The 19,900-nt window shown below is 49.1% G+C and overlaps 1 protein-coding gene across 1 annotated transcript in view; it reads right to left on the reverse strand.

Moving 5' to 3' along the window:
* Positions 1-2,868: 2,868 nt before the first annotated feature.
* Positions 2,869-19,900, reverse strand: part of HIBCH (3-hydroxyisobutyryl-CoA hydrolase) — a 73,086-nt gene continuing 56,054 nt past the window's right edge. Inside the window, exons 10-14 of the mRNA XM_077319475.1 lie at positions 18,470-18,528; positions 14,826-14,907; positions 8,547-8,666; positions 6,960-6,993; positions 2,869-3,466 (exon numbers count right to left, since the gene is read on the reverse strand). Coding sequence (XP_077175590.1) covers positions 3,348-3,466; positions 6,960-6,993; positions 8,547-8,666; positions 14,826-14,907; positions 18,470-18,528 — 414 coding nt within the window. The 3' untranslated portion in view covers positions 2,869-3,347. The remainder of the gene's footprint in view (positions 3,467-6,959; positions 6,994-8,546; positions 8,667-14,825; positions 14,908-18,469; positions 18,529-19,900) is intronic.

The following is a 19,900-nucleotide window of genomic DNA, read 5'->3' on the forward strand; positions in this document are numbered from 1 at the left end:
ACAGCTTTCTCAGCGCCCTGGTGAGCCCAAGGTCACCCAGCTGGCTGCATGTGGGGTAGGAGCATGGAATCGAACCCAGCTCACCAGATTAGAAGTCCCCACTCCTAACCACTACACCAAACTGAAGCGACAGAACTAAGGTTGAGTCCAGGGGCACCTGTTACATCCCCAGTCGCCTTCTCAAATAAACAGGCTTGGCACATTCAGCAAAAGCGATTTATTGAAAAGAAACAAACTAAGCTCATGATACCTTTTGTTGAGATTAGCTTGCAATCCCTAAAGAGATCCATATACTCCCCATCGGCGCCACCCTCATGCCACGTCATACCATCCCATTTCCGGAGGGAACCTCCCCCACTTTCCCAGGTACATTTCTTACGCCCAGGTGTGAGACCTCACAGCGCCAAGGACAGAACTGTAGAGAGCCCTGAAGCTTCCTCTCTTCCCAACGCCCATCTGTCAACATAAAGTTAACAGGCAGCCTACACAGAGATCAAACTGAAACTATAAACAACTCTCTACTCCCAAATGTTGCCAAGCTCTCCCATTCCCCCTCCCACAGGAAACAGAAGCACACAAACAGTAAAGAGAACGGCAGGATCCTGATGCCAACACAGATCCTGACTGCACCTTGAAGACCCACCAAGTTGACCTCTAGGTACAAGATTTTGTGTGCAGGCATACTCAGAAATGCACATCCATGTGACAGCCGATACCCAGAATGAAATGTTAGTCTTAAAGGTGCCGCTGGGCTCAAGATTAGTTCTCACACCTGCTTGTTAACGCTGTATACTAATGTGCTGCTATTCACAGGTCTTCCCAATGGCTTTGATCCAATCTTAGCTATACTTACCAGTTAGTTCTGAATCTTGACTCAGATAAGTTCTCCCTGGCAACTAACTCGCCCCCCCCCCCCCAGCCTCTGTCTACCTACATTTAATGGTTGTGGAAGTCCAATCCTTCTGAAGAAGCATGCGTGCACATGGAAGCTTGTACCCAGAATTAAGCTGTTGGTTTTAAAGGGGCCCCTGGATGCAGACTCTGGGCAAACTGTTAGGCCTTTCCTGCAGAAATAAGGAGGAGGCATCAAACTGAAGGTGGGCCAAAGCAGGAGGGGCTTGACGGGGAAAGCAAAGGGGAGCAGGGGAAACCGGGCTGCAGGTTTGAGTAATTGCCAGGATACAGCAATTAAGAACTATCTGATTAACTCAAAAGATTCCCCAGAATCTCAGATTTAAAAAATAATAATTGTAAGGTCATGGATGTCAATTAGCAAGACCTGGAAAGGGACGTGAATGACCAGGCATTTTGAAGGTCATTAATTCAGTTTTCTTTTCTCCTCTGTCAAGTCGCAGCCGACTCACGCCAACCCAGCAGGGCTTTCGAGGCCAGAGAGGTTCATAGGTGGTTTTTGCCTTGGCCTTTCTCACCTCCTTTCTAACTCATGTGCACCTCTAAGATGGTGACTTCCGCTTTGTAAACACAAGTGTGTAAAGCGCCATAGTCCCAGCCAATTTACAGCAAACCCGACTTAAAGCAAATTAAGCAGAGGCAGTTTGCCATGGCCTTCCTCTGCAGAGTCCTTCTTGGTGGTCTCCAAGTACTGACCCTGCTTAGCTTCTGAGAACTGAGAAGCAGAGGTGGTTGGCCATTGCCTTCTTCTGCAGAGTCCTCCTTGGTGGCCTCCAAGTACTGACCCTGCTTAGCTTCTGAGAACTGAGAAGCAGAGGTGGTTGGCCATTGCCTTCTTCTGCAGAGTCCTCCTTGGTGGCCTCCAAGTACTGACCCTGCTTAGCTTCTGAGAACTGAGAAGCAGAGGTGGTTGGCTATTGCCTTCTTCTGCAGAGTCCTCCTTGGTGGTCTCCAAGTACTGACCCTGCTTAGCTTCTGAGAACTGAGAAGCAGAGGTGGTTGGCTATTGCCTTCTTCTGCAGAGTCCTCCTTGGTGGTCTCCAAGTACTGACCCTGCTTAGCTTCTGAGAACTGAGAAGCAGAGGTGGTTGGCCATTGCCTTCTTCTGCAGAGTCCTCCTTGGTGGCCTCCAAGTACTGACCCTGCTTAGCTTCTGAGAACTGAGAAGCAGAGGTGGTTGGCTATTGCCTTCTTCTGCAGAGTCCTCCTTGGTGGTCTCCAAGTACTGACCCTGCTTAGCTTCTGAGAACTGAGAAGCAGAGGTGGTTGGCCATTGCCTTCTTCTGCAGAGTCCTCCTTGGTGGTCTCCAAGTACTGACCCTGCTTAGCTTCTGAGATCTGAGAAGCAGAGGTGGTTGGCCATTGCCTTTTTCTGCAGAGTCCTCCTTGGTGGTCTCCAAGTACTGACCCTGCTTAGCTTCTGAGATCTGAGAAGCAGAGGTGGTTGGCCATTGCCTTCTTCTGCAGAGTCCTCCTTGGTGGTCTCCAAGTACTGACCCTGCTTAGCTTCTGAGATCTGAGAAGCAGAGGTGGTTTGCAATGGACTTCCTCTGCAGAGCTTTCCTTGGTGGTCTCCAAGTACTGACCTTGCTTAGCTTCTGAGATCTGAGAAGCAGAGGTGGTTGGCCACTGCCTTCCTCTGCAGAGCCGTCCTTGTTGGGCTCCCTTCCAAGTACTGACCTGCTTAGCTTCTGAGATCTGACAAGTTGGGGCTACACCATACCCCCTTCCCACACCAGTAATAGGAAAATGTATATAAAGTGCCATCAAGTCACAAGCAACGTATGGCAAGCCCAGCCATGGCAAGTGAGAAGCAGAAGTGGTTGGCCATTGCTTTCCTCTATAGAATCCTCCTTGGTGGCCATCCACCCAAGTAGTAACCCTGCTTGGCTTCTGAGATCTGACGAGATTGAGCTCTACCATGCCACCTTATCTTTTTTTAAAAAGGCATTTCCCCCCGTTTAGATTAGTCTTTATTAATTTGAAGCAGTTAACTCGTACAATTAATCAACTTAAGTCAATGTCGCCCCTATGAGAAACAATACAATTATAGTTTTATGGGTCTCGTGTTTATCGCCCTGGTTGCTCCTGTTCGAGTGATGGAAAAACTCAATGGTGACCAAGGGATTGTGGGTTCCTCTCTTCCACGGGGTTGCAGACAGTATTTCGTGTGAACTGATACACTCTTTATACGAGCAATCTAGATTTTTTTTCTGGGAAGCACTCGGGCGTCAACTTGGCTGACGACAGCCCTGTGCCAGTTCTCTAGTAGTCTGAGTTTTGCTTCCAAAAATGTTAAATCCTCTTCCTTATGTAACTGTAATAAGCGTTTGTTCATGGCAGGTTATTCCTTTCCGCGCGGACTATGAGAACCGCCTTCGTCATGCCGAAGAAAACTAGAATTCGCTCAGAATGAGGCTGGCTTGAGTCCAAACCTATTGCAGCTTGAGGTCATCGCTTCCAAGGGAACGAAAACACGAGTCCAAAAATTCGTCGGTGACTTCTTCTAGGGTGGCAGGTTTCCACTTGGGGGACTGGTCTTTGTCAATGATCACTGCCGGAAAAAGGGGGAAAATAATAAATTTTTTTTCAGCTAAGAGGCTGATAAAAATATCAGGAATAGCCGATTCTCTAGTCCAGGGGTAGTCAAACTGCGGCCCTCCAGATGTCCATGGACTACAATTCCCATGAGCCCCTGCCAGCATTTGCTGGCAGGGGCTCCTGGGAATTGTAGTCCATGGACATCTGGAGGGCCACAGTTTGACTACCCCTGACTCTAGTCCCTTGGCTAATTGTATAGCAAAACAAAACTCTACTGCAGCGCTATTCGTCTGGTCTGAGCTTCCTCCGCAGAAGAGAAGGCCGTTCCTCTATTAGCTCAAAAGGAAAAGTAAATATTTGCATTCTCAGCTTCTGAGACGTAATGGCGCCTAATTAAACGTGACGGTACTGAGCGCTTATCTGAACAGCCAGCGCTGCACAGAACAAACCGTTGCATGAATGCCATAATGAACTGCATCCTGTTGCATCTCTAGCCCGGCGTGACTGCTGAATCCGAGACATTCAAAGTGTCCCCCTGATCATCAGAAACGTCCCGCCTTTTTAGCTCAGCCTCGTATTCATAGAAAACATTTGCCTTATGAAAATGTACTATAACCTCAGAAGCACTAATTTTCTTTATTTGAGAGTCTTTATGTGTCTGTGTTAAGTGCCGCCAAGGTGCTTCTGACCCACAGTGACCCTATGAAGTAACGCCGAAAACCTATACCTGTTCTAAAGACTCTAGTCTAGGCCTCTTGCCGAATTTCCCATCAAAGCTCCAGTGGACACTGGTTCTCCCCACTGGGAGGATCTCTCAATACTCAGCTGTGGGAAGAGGTCACGGGACAAGAGGAAGCAGCTAACCCAACATGATGGGGCAGGGAGGAACAAGACAAGTCCCCAACCCCCTAGAGTACACAAAACCACTTTCTGGCCTGGCCGGCCCGAGGAGTTCAGGAAGGGTCCCCCTCTCCTGGTTTTCTCAAAAAATGCAAAACTTAATTATTCCAGAGGACTTTCCTACTCAGGCTAAACAATGCAGAAAATACCAGGGAGTGTGGCCTGTACTATTGTTTGCTGAGGATTGGATCCTATTGTGTGGCTATGTATTGTTTAATGTGTTAACATTTAGGTAGGCCAGTTCCGGGTTTCTCAGATTTCTGCTTGGTTCTGCATTCCAAATCCTGCTTCATTGTTGACTAAAATTCCCATCCTGTTGATTGTAATAGCTCACTCTTTGTGATCTGCTTGGAGTCCTGCTGATAAAGATGGACTATAAATAAGGTATATAAAAATTAAAAATGCAGATAGCTCCAGTAGTATGTTGCCTTTGTCAACTTCAGGGTTCGCGTCCAGACCTTTTCTGCCTCCCACCAACTGTTTCTAGTAAGTGAGTGTGGCCAGGTGGGGCATTTGCCCATTAAAGTTTCTGATTGGCCACTGAGAATTTGGTTGACACTGTAGATTTTTGAAAATGTTGCTTGGGCAGCAGCTGCCACCATATCACAAGGATCTTCCCTGTGCAACTGAAAGTACATAGGGGAAGCCATTTTGCAGCTGGCTCCGCCTCCTGCAACGGCCATTTTGTGACAGCCATTTTGTGCCTGCATCTACCTCATGGGCAGGGAGGTTCCAATTCAATATTAGCAAGGATTTTCTGAGGGTAAGAGCTGTTCATAGATGGAATACGCTGCCTCAAAGGGTGGTGGAATCTCCTTCACTGGAAGTTTTAAAGAGAAGACTGGATAAGCACCTGTCAGGTGTGTGTGCTTTTTAAGCCCCTGAAAAAGCTGGAGTGGATGGCCCTTTGTGGTCTCTTCCAGCTCTGTGTGGCTCTGATTCAGATTCTCACTGTGTCACAATTCCAAAAGGTGCCCACAGGATTAAAAAGGTTGGTCTACCTCTACAATTACCAAGGCCCTAGACACGACTGTTACAAGGGGGCCACTGAGAGGGCCTCTCCCTCTCCCTCTCCCTCTCCCTCTCCCTCTCCCTCTCCCTCTCCCTCTCCCTCTCCCTCTCCCTCTCCCTCTATCTCTATCTCTATCTATCTATCTATCTATCTATCTATCTATCTATCTATCTATCTATCTATCTATCTATCTATCTATCTATCTATCTATCTATCTATCTATCTATCTATCTATCTATCTATCTATCCATCCTGTTGGATTTATTCACCGCCATTTCTGAAGCCAGTCTGGTTCGTGGCGGTTTACAAGAAAAGAATAATAAAACCCCATAAATCAGAAACGACAAAAGTCTTTGGTGGCAGGTAGAATAATCTATATCCCTACCCCTACCCTAGCCGCAGCCTCTAGCGCATTTATGTCAATAACGCCAATACTCGGTCTCAAGAGACGGACGAACATGGAAGCCCAGGGCAAGCCTACAAGGAGCCACTGATGGTCTTATTCAACCTTTTGCTCTAAAGAATCAAGGCCCTTAAGGAGGAAATGGATTATCAATAATCGCTGCCATCGTGAGAGATTTATTTCTCAATCATCACTTGAGGCAGCTAGATCGATCGGCACAATGATTAATCTGGGACTACCAGGGCCCGTTAATAATAGTGCTTGTTCTCAATGAAAATCACAATTCTCGGTGTTCGTCTCTGCTCTGATTTCTCTTAACTCTCCATGTCTTCCTACCTATTTAGAACCTCCTTTTCAGAAAGTAACATGAACAAGAGGTATCTCTCTGCCATGGGCAGTGCATTTCCCAAGCAGGCCCAAGGTGAACCCATCTCATCATCCATAAAAACTGACAAAACTAAGTCATCTCAGATTCTGCACTTTCAGATGCAGGTAGGAAATTGCACATTCTAATGTCGAAAGCAAGAATGTCAGAAGGAAAAGTGATAGCCTAGCCTTTTTTGGGGGTCCTGATGGTATAATTTTATATGATAAAGGAAACTTTGAGTCTTGAAAGCTGAACATATTTTTAAGAACACCAGAAGAGCCCTGCTGGATCAGATGAGTGGTCCATCTAGTCCAGCATCCTGCCTTCTAGCAGCTCTGCGCTCTGCCAATGCAAACCTGCTGGTGATCCCTGGCCACAGGGAAGTATGACTGGCCTCAACCACAGCCAGGGCCTTCTTGGCCTTGGCTCCATCCTGGTGGGAGGCGTTATCAGTAGAGATCCAGGCCCTGACGGAGCTAACCAAGTTCTGCAGGGCCGGCAAAATGGCACTCTTCTACGGCAGAGGCCAGGTCAGCTGAGAGACAACTGTGGGCCTCCCACATGTCATGTACCCTCTTGCTTTGTACTCTCTCTATGGTGATCCCCCACACACACCCCTGTGGAGTCCACCAAGACCAGAAGGAGGGCCTGAATGAGACAATGTGGCTTGCAGAGGAGACAGAAATATTAAAGTTTATACTGTTTAAATTGTTTTAAAAATGGCTTTGTGTGTCATGAGCCACTTCGAACCCACTTGTGCAGAGGGGTCACCTAGAAATCCAAATAAAAATAAACTTGACATGGCTCTCCAGCCTGAACCTTACCTGCTCGCACCCCTTCGTAGAAGTCATGGCCTTTCTGGAAGATAAAGAAACAAAACAAACCTTAGAATGCTGCCGTCCATACCTCCCCCCCCCCCAGGAGAAATGCTCTTCCTGTATTCTGTTCAAGCGAAGTCACCTCACTTCCCCTGGAACAGGGCCCACCCAGAGAGGTGATGCAGACCGTCTAGCATCCAGCAGTCTATGGTTTATAGCCTTGAAACACACTGGATCTTGGGCTCCCTTCGCGCTTGTCCCTCTCTCTTGACATTCAACCCAGTGTGGATCAGATGCTAATCTGACAGAGCAAAATGGCCCCAATGGCCCTGGCAGGGGAGGGGGGGGAGCGCGTCTGGATGTAGTTTTAGCTGGCCGAATGACTAGCAGCTTCAGAAAGAAGTGGGAAAGGGGTGAAGGAACTAGGCAGGGATTCAGCGGAAGGTCTGTGGTAGAAGAGCTGGGTTTGAGTCCAGGACCCGCCAAGATTGCCATGTCTCTCCAGGGTATCCACAAAATCCTCAGGGAGTGAACTCTTGAAGGTCAAAGGTTCCCTTGTCAGATATCTGACTCTCAAAAGCTCATACCCCCAAAATCTTGTTGACCCCTTCCGTGCTGCTAGACTCAAAACCAGCCTATGGACGTGTCTCTGTTACAAATGCCAAGATTTAACATGAAGGCACTAACTCATCTGCCTCCTTCAAGATTTCAGGCTAGCTAGCACTGCCGTTATGTGCTTCTGAGGGGGCCTTTCTGGATCTCAGCTGAGGATGCCATCCTCTGTGACCTGACTCTCAGCATCTCTTCTTCCAGTTTGATAGAATTCCACTCCCACTGCTGTCCTCCACATTTTCAGTAGCTTAAACTCACACACAGGAATACGTGAAGCTACTTTCTCCTGAACCAGACCTGGGGTCCATCAAGGTCAGTATGGTCTACTCAGACTGTCAACCACTCTCCAGGCTGCAGGCAGAGGTCTTTCCCATCACCTCCTGCCTGGTCCTTTTAACCGGAAATGCCAGGGATTGAACCTGGGACCTTCTGCATGCCAAGCAGAGGTCTCACCACTAAGCTATGGTCCCTCCCAATTTTTTTTTTGCCAATTTTTTTTTCAGACCCTGGGTCGCTCAAGGTCAGTATTGTCTACTCAGACTGTCAGCCACTCTCCAGGGCAGGGGTAGTCAAACTGCAGCCCTCCAGATGTCCATGGACTACAATTCCCAGGAGCCCCTGCCAGAGCTCGCTGGAAGGGGCTCCTGGGAATTGTAGTCCATGGACATCTGGAGGGCCGCAGTTTGACTACCCCTGCTCCAGGGTCTCAGGTTGAGGTCTCTCCTGTTACCTCCTGCCTGGTCCTTTTCAACTGGAGGTCCTGGGGATGGAACCGTGTCAAGCAGAGGCCTCTCCTCTCCATGATTCTGCTCTGTGCACAGGAACATCACGTCCCTTTGTCATGGGCACAAATGCAAAATGGTGATCCTCCAGACCTCATTTTGAATCACCCAGATTAACAGCAGAGTATTCGCCGCCAGCAGAGCAAATCCATTGCACATGGCCTAGAGTCTACTCTACGTGGTCGGAGTGACGTCTTACCATGCATGCTTGGCTTAACCTGTACTCCATGGAGAGAACCTCCTGCAGGTTCAAGGTTGCTCCTTCTCTAAGCTGCCTGAGGGTTATCTTCAGAGATGTAGGGGACATTTTGGCAATTGTCTGTGGAGCAAATCAAAGATTTCTTTTTATTAATCTCGTATTTGAATCTCAAAAGAGCCTCTTGTGGTGCAAAGTGGTAAGGCAGCAGACATGCAATCTGAAAGCTCTGTCCATGAGGCTGGGAGTTCGATCCCAGCAGCCGGCTCAAGGTTGACTCAGCCTTCCATCCTTCCGAGGTCGGTAAAATGAGGACCCAGCTTGCTGGGGGGTAAACGGTAATGACTGGGGAAGGCACTGGCAAACCACCCCGTATTGAGTCTGCCATGAAAACGCTGGAGGGCTTCACCCCAGGGGTCAGACATGACCCGGTGCTTGCACAGGGGATACCTAGAATCATAGAATCATAGAATCAAAGAGTTGGAAAGGGCCATACAGGCCATCTAGTCCAACCCCCTGCTCAACGCAGGATCAGCCCTAAGCATCCTAAAGCACCCAAGAAAAGTGTGTATCCAGCCTTTGCTTGAAGACTCCAGTGAGGGGGAGCTCACCACCTCCTTAGGCAGCCTATTCCACTGCTGAACTACTCTAACTGTGAAAATCTTTTTCCTGATATCTAGCCTATATCATTGTACTTGTAGTTTAAACCCATGACTGCGTGTCCTTTCCTCTGCAGCCAAGAGGAACAGCATCCTGCCCTCCTCCAAGTGACAACCTTTCAAATACTTAAAGAGGGCTATCATGTCCCCTCTCAACCTCCTTTTCTCCAGGCTGAACATTCCCAAGTCCCTCAACCTATCTTCATAGGGCTTGGTCCCTTGGCTCCAGATCATCCTCGTCGCTCTCCTCTGTACCCTTTCAATTTTATCTACGTCCTTCTTGAAGTGAGGCCTTTACCTTTTTATTTGAATCTCATATTTCATACAATCAGGAGCGTTTCCAAGACTATCCCAGGAACCAGTATTCTATGTAGGGATTTTAGCAGGAAAGGCACATAAAAAAAGAACATTAGGGCATCGTACAGTGTGTGTAGCGTAGCCTGGGGATCCTAGGATTGTCTGGTGGCCAGGCAAGGGACGTTTGGAAGTCTGCCTCCACATCATGATGAACCCTAGCGTTCCTTGGAAGACCTACCACCCACGTCCTTGGTGGTCTTCCATCCGAATACTAGCCATGGTTGGCCATGGTTAGCTTCCGAGGGCTGATAGGATAGGGCATGCCTAGGCTATTGTGAGGGTATACTGCTCTTTTCAAAGCACTTGAAAGAAAAAAGCCAAACAATTCTTCCATTTGTTAAAAGGATTAGCAGTCCTTGTCCCAACCCCGCCCCCCCCAAGTACTTCTGAAGATCTCATCAGATACTGGAAGCTAAGCCAGGTTGGCCTTGATCAGTACTTGGATGGGAGACCCCCAAGGAAATCCAGGGTTGTGACGCAGAAGCAGGCAAGCCACCCGTGTTCCCCTCTTGCTTTGAAAACCATATGAGGTCACCATAAATCAGCTGTGCCTTGATGACCCTTTCTGCCATCGCCAAGCAGAATCATTGGAAAGGTAAATCTGAAGGGAGTCCTAAAGGTAAAAAGGTAAAGATATCCCCTGTCCAAGAGTCATGTCTGACCCTCGGGGTGACGCCCTCCAGCGTTTTCTTGGCAGACTCAATACAGGGTGGCCTTGCCAGTGCCTTCCCCAGTCATTACCGTTTACCCCCCAGCAAGCTGGGTACTCATTTTACCGACCTCGGAAGGATGGAAGGCTGAGTCAACCTTGAGCCGGCTGCTGGGATAGAACTCCCAGACTCATGGACAGAACTTTCAGACTGCATGTCTGCTGCCTTAGCACTCTGCGCCACAAGAGGCTCATTGGAAGGGAGTCCTGCTGCAGGTGAATTCCCCAGGACTGTTCCCACTCCCAGAACCTCTTCTATTTATTATTTATTTATTTAATTTATTGCCCACCGCTCCCTTACGGCTTGTGGCGGGTTACAATAACTGGGTAAAAACCCCATAAAACCCCAATTAAAATCCCAGTATAAAATCACATATACATATACTCACGAAAGATACACAGTGGAAAAAATCATATCCTCAGCTCAGTTATCCCAATATCACAAAAGGAGTGGGAGAAAGAAGGTTGCAGAAGTTACTAGCAAGCGTCACATCCTGGAAGGGGAGCCATCAGTGGTCCCCAATCCCCGGGTCCAGGGACGGGGACCGGTCCGTGGATCAGTCGGTCCCGGGCTGCGGCTCCTCCTCGTCCTCCTCCCCGGCTGCTGCCTTGGGAGCTGCCCTGCCACTCTGCCGCTAGCTCACTTATGGTGCTCTCCGGCGGCTGCCATGGCTGGGGCTCCCCCTTGGCGTGGCACTGCGCAGCTGCTGCTGGCAGCACCCCCCAGCAGGTGGTCTGAAGTCAGGGGTGCCGGCGGGACAGCAAGTGGAGCAGGGGCTCAGGCGGCGGTGGAGACGTCCCTCGGCAAAAGACTACCCCCTTCCCAGGCCTCAGTAAAATTGTCAAGCGTTGACTGGTCCCCAGTGATAAAAAGGTTTGGGACCGCTGAGATCACCCTTTCCGTACTGACCTCAACCATACACCTGGTGGAAGAGCTCCGTTTTATAGGCCCTGCGGAATGCCAGAAGCTCCTGCAAGGCAGGCAGCTCTTTCTACCCACCGCATCTCACCTGGTGCAGGTGATGTCTGTGCTCTTCTGGAAAATATTAGCATTTGGACCTGAGCAGCTGCCATAACATCAGACATCATTCTCCCCTCTGCTGCTTTATCTTCATAAGAACCCTGTGAGGTAGGTTAGGTTGACAATGCACAAGCAGCCCAAGGTCACCCAGCAAGTTTCCACGGCGCAAGTGGGGATTTGAACCTGGGTTTCCCCGATCCTGATCCGGTGTTCTAGCCCCTACGAACATGCTGACTCTCTTGCTTGTACTGTGAAAGCTGGGATCTTTTTGTCCTTTTCCGTCTTGAGTTCTAGCCATGCTCTGAAAACCTTGCTCGGCTTCTGTGGGAATGGGCCCAGAAACCGTGAGAGTTCTGTCTCCATCAAAAGGAGGGCACGGGACGTCTAGAGACGCCCTGGATGAGCCATGAATGTGGGGAGGCTCCAGAAGAACCACTGCCTGCCCTCTACTCTCTCTTGCTTGGAAACTCCCCATCTGTGATTCCTAGAAAGAGGACCTCGTTGGAGAAAGAGAAGCAGCTGGCTCCTACCACTGGCTTTGTCGGACACGTACTCTGAAAACCTAGTGGGTGTCTATGGTGCTACACTCGGATCCGGGAGGAAGGGGGTAGGGGGAAGGCAGCAAAAAGTAGTGCCTACATCTGGTGACCAGCCAAAGTAGGAAAAGACTAAGGGGTGGGAGGGAGTTCACACCTCCAGGTTAGATCCATTTCAGCTTCCTGTCTTCTGACTCCAGCTAAAAGGACTTCCTGCTCCTGGACAATACACATGAACCTGCCTTATACCGAATCTGAACCTAGGTCTAGCAAAGTCCATATTGTCTGTGCAGGCTGCCAGATCTCAGGAAGAGAGGGGTCTTTCCCATCGCCTTCCACCTGGTCCTTTTTTACCTGGAGATGACAAGGTGCTCCCGGTTGCCCAGCAGAGGCTCTACCCCTGAGCCACAGCCCCTCCCCAAACGTCTCTTTGCCAATATCCCGAGAGCCCGCTAAAAACCAGCAAAACCCCAAGGATAAGCTTGACAAATCGGAGCTGAACCGCACCACTTAGCATGACCTGCCAGTGGTGCCTTGGGGAGAGGCAGATGGTGTGATTTACGCCTCGCCGCGGCTTCCGGCAGGTCCGCTCGGCCGCAGGGTGGGGCGGCAGCTGTCCAACTCAGAGCGGCCGCTGCTTTCCTGCCTCCCCGGTCGCTCAGATCCCTGGCTCCCCCCCCTCTCTTGGCAGACACCGCTTTATCAGCCGGTGACCCATTTTGCGTGGTGTCCTGGCATCTGCTAATTCCCAGCTGCCGGGCAGATCTGAGAGCACGAGAGGACACAGAGGGCTTTGCCCCCGGTTCTGTGTACATGAATCGTTACCAGTTGGCTTAATTGCCGCTCCGGAGGGAAAAATGAAAGTAGCTTGGGGGTGGGTGGGTGGGTGGGGGGAAGCCATCTGCTATCAACTGCTCCTTAATCTTCCCGTTCCTTTATCCTGGATCACCGACCGGGGCTAGGGTGCGACCAGTTTTCCTGACTAGAGGAATGTCTCTGAGTATTCTTCTTCGATTTCGCCTGAATCATCCAGCTTCCGCCCCCTTAGGTACATTATAAAGCGTGAAGAGGAGGGCATGCAGTAATTATCTAACAAGAATTAGCATTCTAACAGGTGGTGCCTACAGGCATGGATGGCGCCAGGTGTGGGTTGGATAAACATCTGGAGCAGAGGTCTATGAGTGGCTCTTAGCCACAAGGCAGAGGGAACAGTCTGCCTGGGGCAGTCATGCTGTATATTCTTGGTTCTTGGGGGTCTTCTGGAGTTCTGGCCCTGCTGGTGGACCTCCTGATGGCCCCTGGGTTTTGGCCACTGTGTGACAGAGAACGTTGGACTGGATGGACCATTGGCCTGATCCAACATGGCTTCTCTTATGTTACTATGTCTGGGGCAGGGATGCTCTGTATTCTCGGTGCACAGATCCATGCGGTCTCTGAAGAGAGGCTTCTCACGCCCTTTTAGAGATACCCAAGAGTTTTCGACTTGCAACCCAGAAGGAGAAATTGATCCAGCTGCTTCTTTTCCTCGGAAACGAGTCAGCCTCATGTGACGTTCTTCACAGCGATAGTTTGGGAAGAAAGACAGCAGGGTGGCAATCTTCCACCGGACCGGGTTCCAGCTTAAATGGCGAATCCTCTCCCCAAGAAACGTTTCATCAAATCTGAACAGCCTTTTGTGGTGATGTCTGGGAGTAGCTTCAGTGAAGAAGCAGGATTGAAACAGGACGACCCAGGGCCTGTCAGCATCAGACAGGGTCTAGCCCAATGGCTCACAGTGTTACCCTAAACAGGATTTCATCCTTCAACTGAAGTCTGTGCGATCGGGAGGGGGTAATACAACTTCTGATGGTGCTGACAGTGACAGCCAGCGCGACAGAGCGGTTAGAGCAGGGGTAGTCAAACTGCGGCCCTCCAGATGTCCATGGACTACAATTCCCAGGAGCCCCTGCCAGCATTCGATGGCAGGGGCTCCTGGGAATTGTAGTCCATGGACATCTGGAGGGCCGCAGTTTGACTACCCCTGGGTTAGAGAGCTGCAGTCTCTACTCTGGAGAGCTGGGCTCAATTTCCCACTCCTCTGCATACAGACAGCTGGGTGACCTGGGACTAGTCACAGTTCTCTTAGGGCTGTTCTCTCACAGCTCTCTCTGGCCCACCTACCTCACAGGGTGTCTATTGTGGGGAGAGGAAGAGCAAAGGCGTTTGTAAGCTATTTGGAGACCCCTTCATGTAGTGAAAAGTGAGGCTTAAACTAACAGCTCTTCCTCTTCTTCATTGCAATCTTACCAAAAGTAAGTGACTTCCCTGACAGGTCGTCAAACCTTACAAAAGAGAGCATTTAAATAAAGTGTGGGTAGTTTAAACCAAAGAAAAGTCACAGTTGTGCCTCAAGTATTTTAGTTTTGTAAAAAATGGCACAAGTTTAGAGTTTTTCTGCCTGAAATGAAAACCAGAGAAATATGAAGCCACTGAAAACTGAGCCCCTCCCTCAAGGTGTTCAGTGCAGCTATGGCATTCCCCAAAACTGCTATTTTCGGCTCCCGCTCTCCTGGCTTGCATGTGAGCATCAGATTAGGAGGAGTGGGGGGAGGGAGGAGACCAGGTTCGAATGCGATTCCATCCGGAAAGCTTGCCAGATGACCCTGGGCCAGTCGCATGCTCTCAGTTAAAGTAACCTCGCAGGACCGTTGTGAGGAAAAAATGGAGTGGCAAATTAAGAAAGCCACATTGGATCCCTACCAGGGAGTAAGGCAAAGCACAAGTAAAATAAACAAAAAACTGTATGAATTCCCAGTTCTCAGAGCTAACCATCACACCGCTTCCCCAATATTAGTCCAAACCGTGGTTCATTTCAAACCGGGGGTTGGTGGAAGGGTCCTGAAACCCTGGTTAGCCCAAAGAAGAGTGGTCTGGGATGCAGGCCAGTGGGAGTCGCTATGCGGGTCACAGAAAGGCTCAGTGTGTGCCCCAACAATAAAGTGAAATGCACTATAATATTACCTGGAGTTGCTTGAGTGCAAAAGGAGAGCCATCCCGGTTCAAGTTTTGGATAACTTCTTCCATGCTGCTGGCTGAAAACAGGCTAAACAGAAAATGTCGCAAAGCAACCACTGGTTAAAACATTTCGGGATCAGAAAAAGAATGAATTCTTAAGCGTGAGGAACATATGATGTGCATTTATATATTTATTGCAGCCTAGCCAACAGAGATTATAATATTGACAGCCAGCGTGGTGTTTTGGCTAAGAGCTGTGGACTCCAGTCTGGAGGACCAGGATTAATTCTCCAGTTCTCCAGATGCAGCCAGCTGGGTGATCCTGGGTTAGTCACAGTTGTTTTCACAGGGCAGTTCTCTTAGAGCTCTCTCAGCCCCACCTAACTCAGAGGGTATATCTTAAAGGGAGAGGAAGGGAAAGGTGTTTGCAAGCCACTCTGGGATTCCTTCGGGTAGAAGAAGAAGAAGAAGAATTGGTTCTTATATGCTGCTTTTCCCTACCCGAAGGAGGCTCAAAGCAGCTTACAGTCGCCTTCCCTTTCCTCTCCCCACAACAGACACCCTGTGAGGTGGGTGAGGCTGAGAGAGCCCTGATATCACTGTCCGGTCAGAATAGCTTTATCAGTGCCGTGGCGAGCCCAAGGTCACCCAGCTGGCTGCATGTGGGAGAGTGCAGAATCAAACCCGGCTCACCAGATTAGAAGTCCGCACTTCTAACCACTACACTAAACTGGCTCTCTACTTGTGGGTAGTGGAAAGTGGGGTATAAGAACCAACTCTTCTTCAATAGGTCATCAGTAAACCAATGTGAAAATAACCACAAAATGTGAACTTTCCAACCCTTCAAGAAGAGCCCTGCTGGGGTACTCAACCTGTGGTCCTCCAGATGTCCATGGACTACAATCCCCAAGAGCCAGCATTCGCTGGCAGGGGCTCATGGGAATTGTAGTCCATGGACATCTGGAGGACCACAGGTTGACTACCCCTGGTTATATGACCCATTTAGTCCCACACCTTGTCTCACAAAGTGACCAGCCAGCCGATGAGGCTTGTGTGTTTCGGCCTCAGGATACAGCAAGACTCCCCAGGAGTGTACAAAACACACAAAAAAACCCACTCTATTTTTCATGCCACATTTTTTTGGCTCCATGTACCCTGAGCATTTAAAGGGAGAAAGATCCTTTCAAATGCCAGGGCCATTTCGCACGGCTTCAAAGTAGCACAATGGTTGCTATTTGGAAACGCTACTAATTTGCCATAACCCACGACGTCGTAGACAATCTGCAACAATCCTGAAACCAATCAGCAAAAAGCGCTTTGTTGTGGCACTTTCAGGGGAATCCAGAAAAGTGGATTCACCCTCCGGATAGCGATACACTCCTGCAACCAATCTGCAACAGTAGCGCTAAAGACCTGTGCGTTACCATTGTTGCTGGTTCTTCAAAGTCCCTCCCCCTGGCTCTCTCCTCCAAACTTCCGGCGAAGCGATCGCCATTTTTTTTTCTCCGAGCGAGCGGGGATAAACGCACCGGCGAGCCTCTTTCTGTTTAGAGGCTTCCCTGGCTTCAGTCCTTCACCTTTAGTCACTAAGCACAAACCACTGAAAAGCCCGTTTGCTGAAATAAAGTCCCTTTATTTTTTACAAATAAATTCAGCCGAAAATCGGGCCCGTGAGAGGGGGGGGGGATTTTTTTTTTATCACTCGAGGCAGCGTGCAAACGATCATGCAATCAAACGACAGCTCACATTAGGCAGCTGGATGGGTCTCTCCGTAGCAACGAATCTACCTAGATTCGTTGCTATGGGTCGTTTTTTTTTTTAAAAAACCTTTCTTAAAGGGAAAGGGGCTGTTTGGGAGCATGCTAACGGCTGCCCATTGGCTGCTTGACGGCCAGGGGTGGGACGAGCTTGGCAATAGCGCTTCCTTTCTAGCGATTTCTGCCGAGACCGGAAGCCTGTGGGAAACGCTAAAAAACGCAACTGATTCCACTACAAAGGCAGGTATGCATAACGACGAATTCCACTATTTTAAATGGCGATTTTTCATTCCGCAAACAATTTGCAACAAAGATCCCTGTGCGAAAAGGCCCCCAGAGTTCACGCCAGCTTTGCAGCTTGAAGTAGAGAAGGCATTTAAAGGGATCTCGGTCCTTTTTAATGGCTTAATTGTGGCTATCTGGCAGTCCTGAAAACTTCAGAATTTTTTGGGCTCGGCCATTTCGGTAACTGGGAAAATCCCCCCCCCCCAAATCTATCTGAATTAATACTCGGGGGGCGTGCTCAGATTAGCTGAGTGTGTACTCCTCCTCTCAAGCTGTCAACAGAGTTAAAGAGGCAAGGGTCAAGGCAAAATGCTTCTGTTTATCCAGGATTTCAAACAAATGGCCAGTCTTTTAAAATCACTTTTCTGATCTGCTTCTAGCCCGAGTACAGTTTTATAAGGATCTTTTAAGGCTCTGTTGTCCTGCTTTTATGCTGTTGCCGGGTTTTTAACCCCAGGATTGGTTTTTAATAACATTTATGTTTTTATTATGTTTTACTTTGTCAGCTGCCTGGAACAAGTTCTTTGAAAATGTGGCATAGAAATTTTCGGAGCAAATAAGTAGAAAAGTCGCAACTGAATCAAGAACGGAAGTCTGCCTGTTACTGCAGGCAAAATATATTCTTATATTTATATTTATATTTATTCATGTACTCTGTATTTTTTGGAACAAAGTGTATGTCCAATGGTACCTTTTAGACCCACAAAAGTTTTATTCAAGGTATAAGCTTTCATGTGCATGCACACTTTTTCACACGGAAGCTTAGATCTTGAATAAAACTTTGTGGGTCTTTAAAGTGCCCCTGGACTCCAACTTTGTTCTGCTGCTTCAGACCAACAGGGCTGCCCACCTGAATCTATCTGCATTTATCCATCATAAACTGAATTTTCGTGAACTGGGCTATTTTATAATTGGATGGATGCGACCATCCTCTAGATCAGTGGCCTTGGCGCCGGCCCGCAGGTCCCTCTTCCCGCCCCCCCCCCCGAAGTGAGAAGCTCACCAGGCTGCGAGCAAAGCAGCCGCCGAAGCAGCCGATTAGCTCGCGGCCCAGCAAGCTTCTTGTTTCGGGGGGTGGGGGGTGGGAAGAGAAGCTTGCCGAGCCGCAAGCTAATCGGCTGCTTCGGCGGCCAATTTGCTGGTGGCCCGGAGGGGCCGGGAGAGGGAGCCGCGGCCGCCGGCATGGCAGTGGCGCAAACGCGCATGCGTGGCAGTCCGCACATGCGCGTCCTCTCTCGCCACTCCGGAGCAGTGGTCCGCGGCAACCAGAAGGTTGCGGACCACTGCTCCAGATTGCCTACCTCAACTATAGTGGCTTGTCTGCCTTTGGAACAACCACAATTTGGTGGAAGCCTCCTGAATTTGGCAGAAGTTTAAAAATGGGAGGGAGGGAGGAAGGAAGGAAGGGGAATGGGATGGATAGAGGAGGGAGGGAGGGAGGGAGGGAGGGAGGGAGGGAGGAAGGAAGGAAGGAAGGAAGGAAGGAAGGAAGGAAGGAAGGAAGGAAGGAAGGAAGGAAGGAAGGAAGGAAGGAAGGAAGGAAGGAAGGAAGGAAGGAAGGAAGGAAGGAAGGAAGGAGATGGATGGGTCAATGGCAATTGAAAATACCTGTTAATCTTGTCCAGATGTTCACTTAGTATAAACTCTTTTTCTTGATCAAGTCTGCACTGTTGACAAATAATGAAAAAGAAAAAAGTCCTTAAATGTCATCACCCAGATTCTGAAAATGCAAATATAAGGACTCATTTGCTGTGTCCCTGCTAAGAAAACATGAGACAACAGAATTTCTATAAACGAGTTAAGATAATCTGTGCCAAAATCAGAAGCTCATAACACTCCTTTGTTTGTAAGACAACGGATTATCAGCAGAGGTCCTTCGGTTTTCAAAGAATGCTCTCAAGCATAGTAACTACATTTTTAGGAGAAAACCCCTGAGCTAATCTTGTGCATTATATTGTCAGTAGAGTCAGCGTGGTGTAGTGGTTAGAGAAGGGGTCCCCAACCTTTTTGAGCCTATGGGGACATCTGAAATTCTGACAGAGCGTGGTGGACACATTCACAACACAGCTGCCACAAAATGGCAGCTGCAGGAGGTGGAGTCAGCCACAAAATGGCTGCCACAGCTTACCTTCAGCTACACATTGGAGATTATTTCTGATGTGGTGGCAGCTGCTGCCAAAGCAACATTTTAAACATTCTACACAGCCCAAAACGTTTCCAGTGACCAATCTGAAGTCTTGCTGGGCAAAAGCCCCATCTGACCCTGCCCACTTTCTAAAAACACTGGATGGGCGCCATGTTGGCGCCATGTGAGTGACACACTCTGACCAAGGAGACCTGACTTCAAATCTCTACCCCGCAGTAAAAGCCAGTTATACAGCCATCCTCAGCAGAGTCGAAGAAACATAGAAAGCCTAATCTCAGTGGATTTAGCAGGGTATAACTCTTCTGATATAGAGCCTCTTGTGGTGCAGAGTGGTAAAGCAGCAGACATGCTGTTTGAAGCTCTGCCCATGAGGCTAGGAGTTCAATCCCAGCAGTCGGCTCAAGGTTGACTCAGCTTTCCATCCTTCCGAGGTCAGTAAAATGAGTACCCAGTTTGCTGGGGGGTAAACAGTAATGACTGGGGAAGGGAATGGCAAACCACCCTGTATTGAGTCTGCCATGAAAAGGCTAGCGGGTGTCACCCCAAGGGTAAGATGTGACCCAATGTTTGCACAGGGGATACCTTTACCTTTACCTTTACCTTTAACTCTTCTGACAGTACTGTGGATATCTTGAGGTGAAGCTCTCTCTCTCTCTCAGCCTAACCTACCTCACAGGGTTGTTCTGTGGATGAAGTGGAGGAGGGGAGACCCCTGAGTGCCACCCTGACTTCCTCTGAAGATCACACACAAACAGGGTAGCCAGAGGTCAAAGTGGCCAGGCCCATTCGACTGTTCACAGTTCAACAGACTACACTAGCCTCCAGTCTCTTCACCAATGAACCTCCCTGGCTATTTATAATCGTCCCAGAACTACGCATGAAGAGTATCGACT

This window comes from Paroedura picta, chromosome 2, assembly GCF_049243985.1.
Source record: "Paroedura picta isolate Pp20150507F chromosome 2, Ppicta_v3.0, whole genome shotgun sequence".
NCBI lineage: Eukaryota > Metazoa > Chordata > Lepidosauria > Squamata > Gekkonidae > Paroedura > Paroedura picta.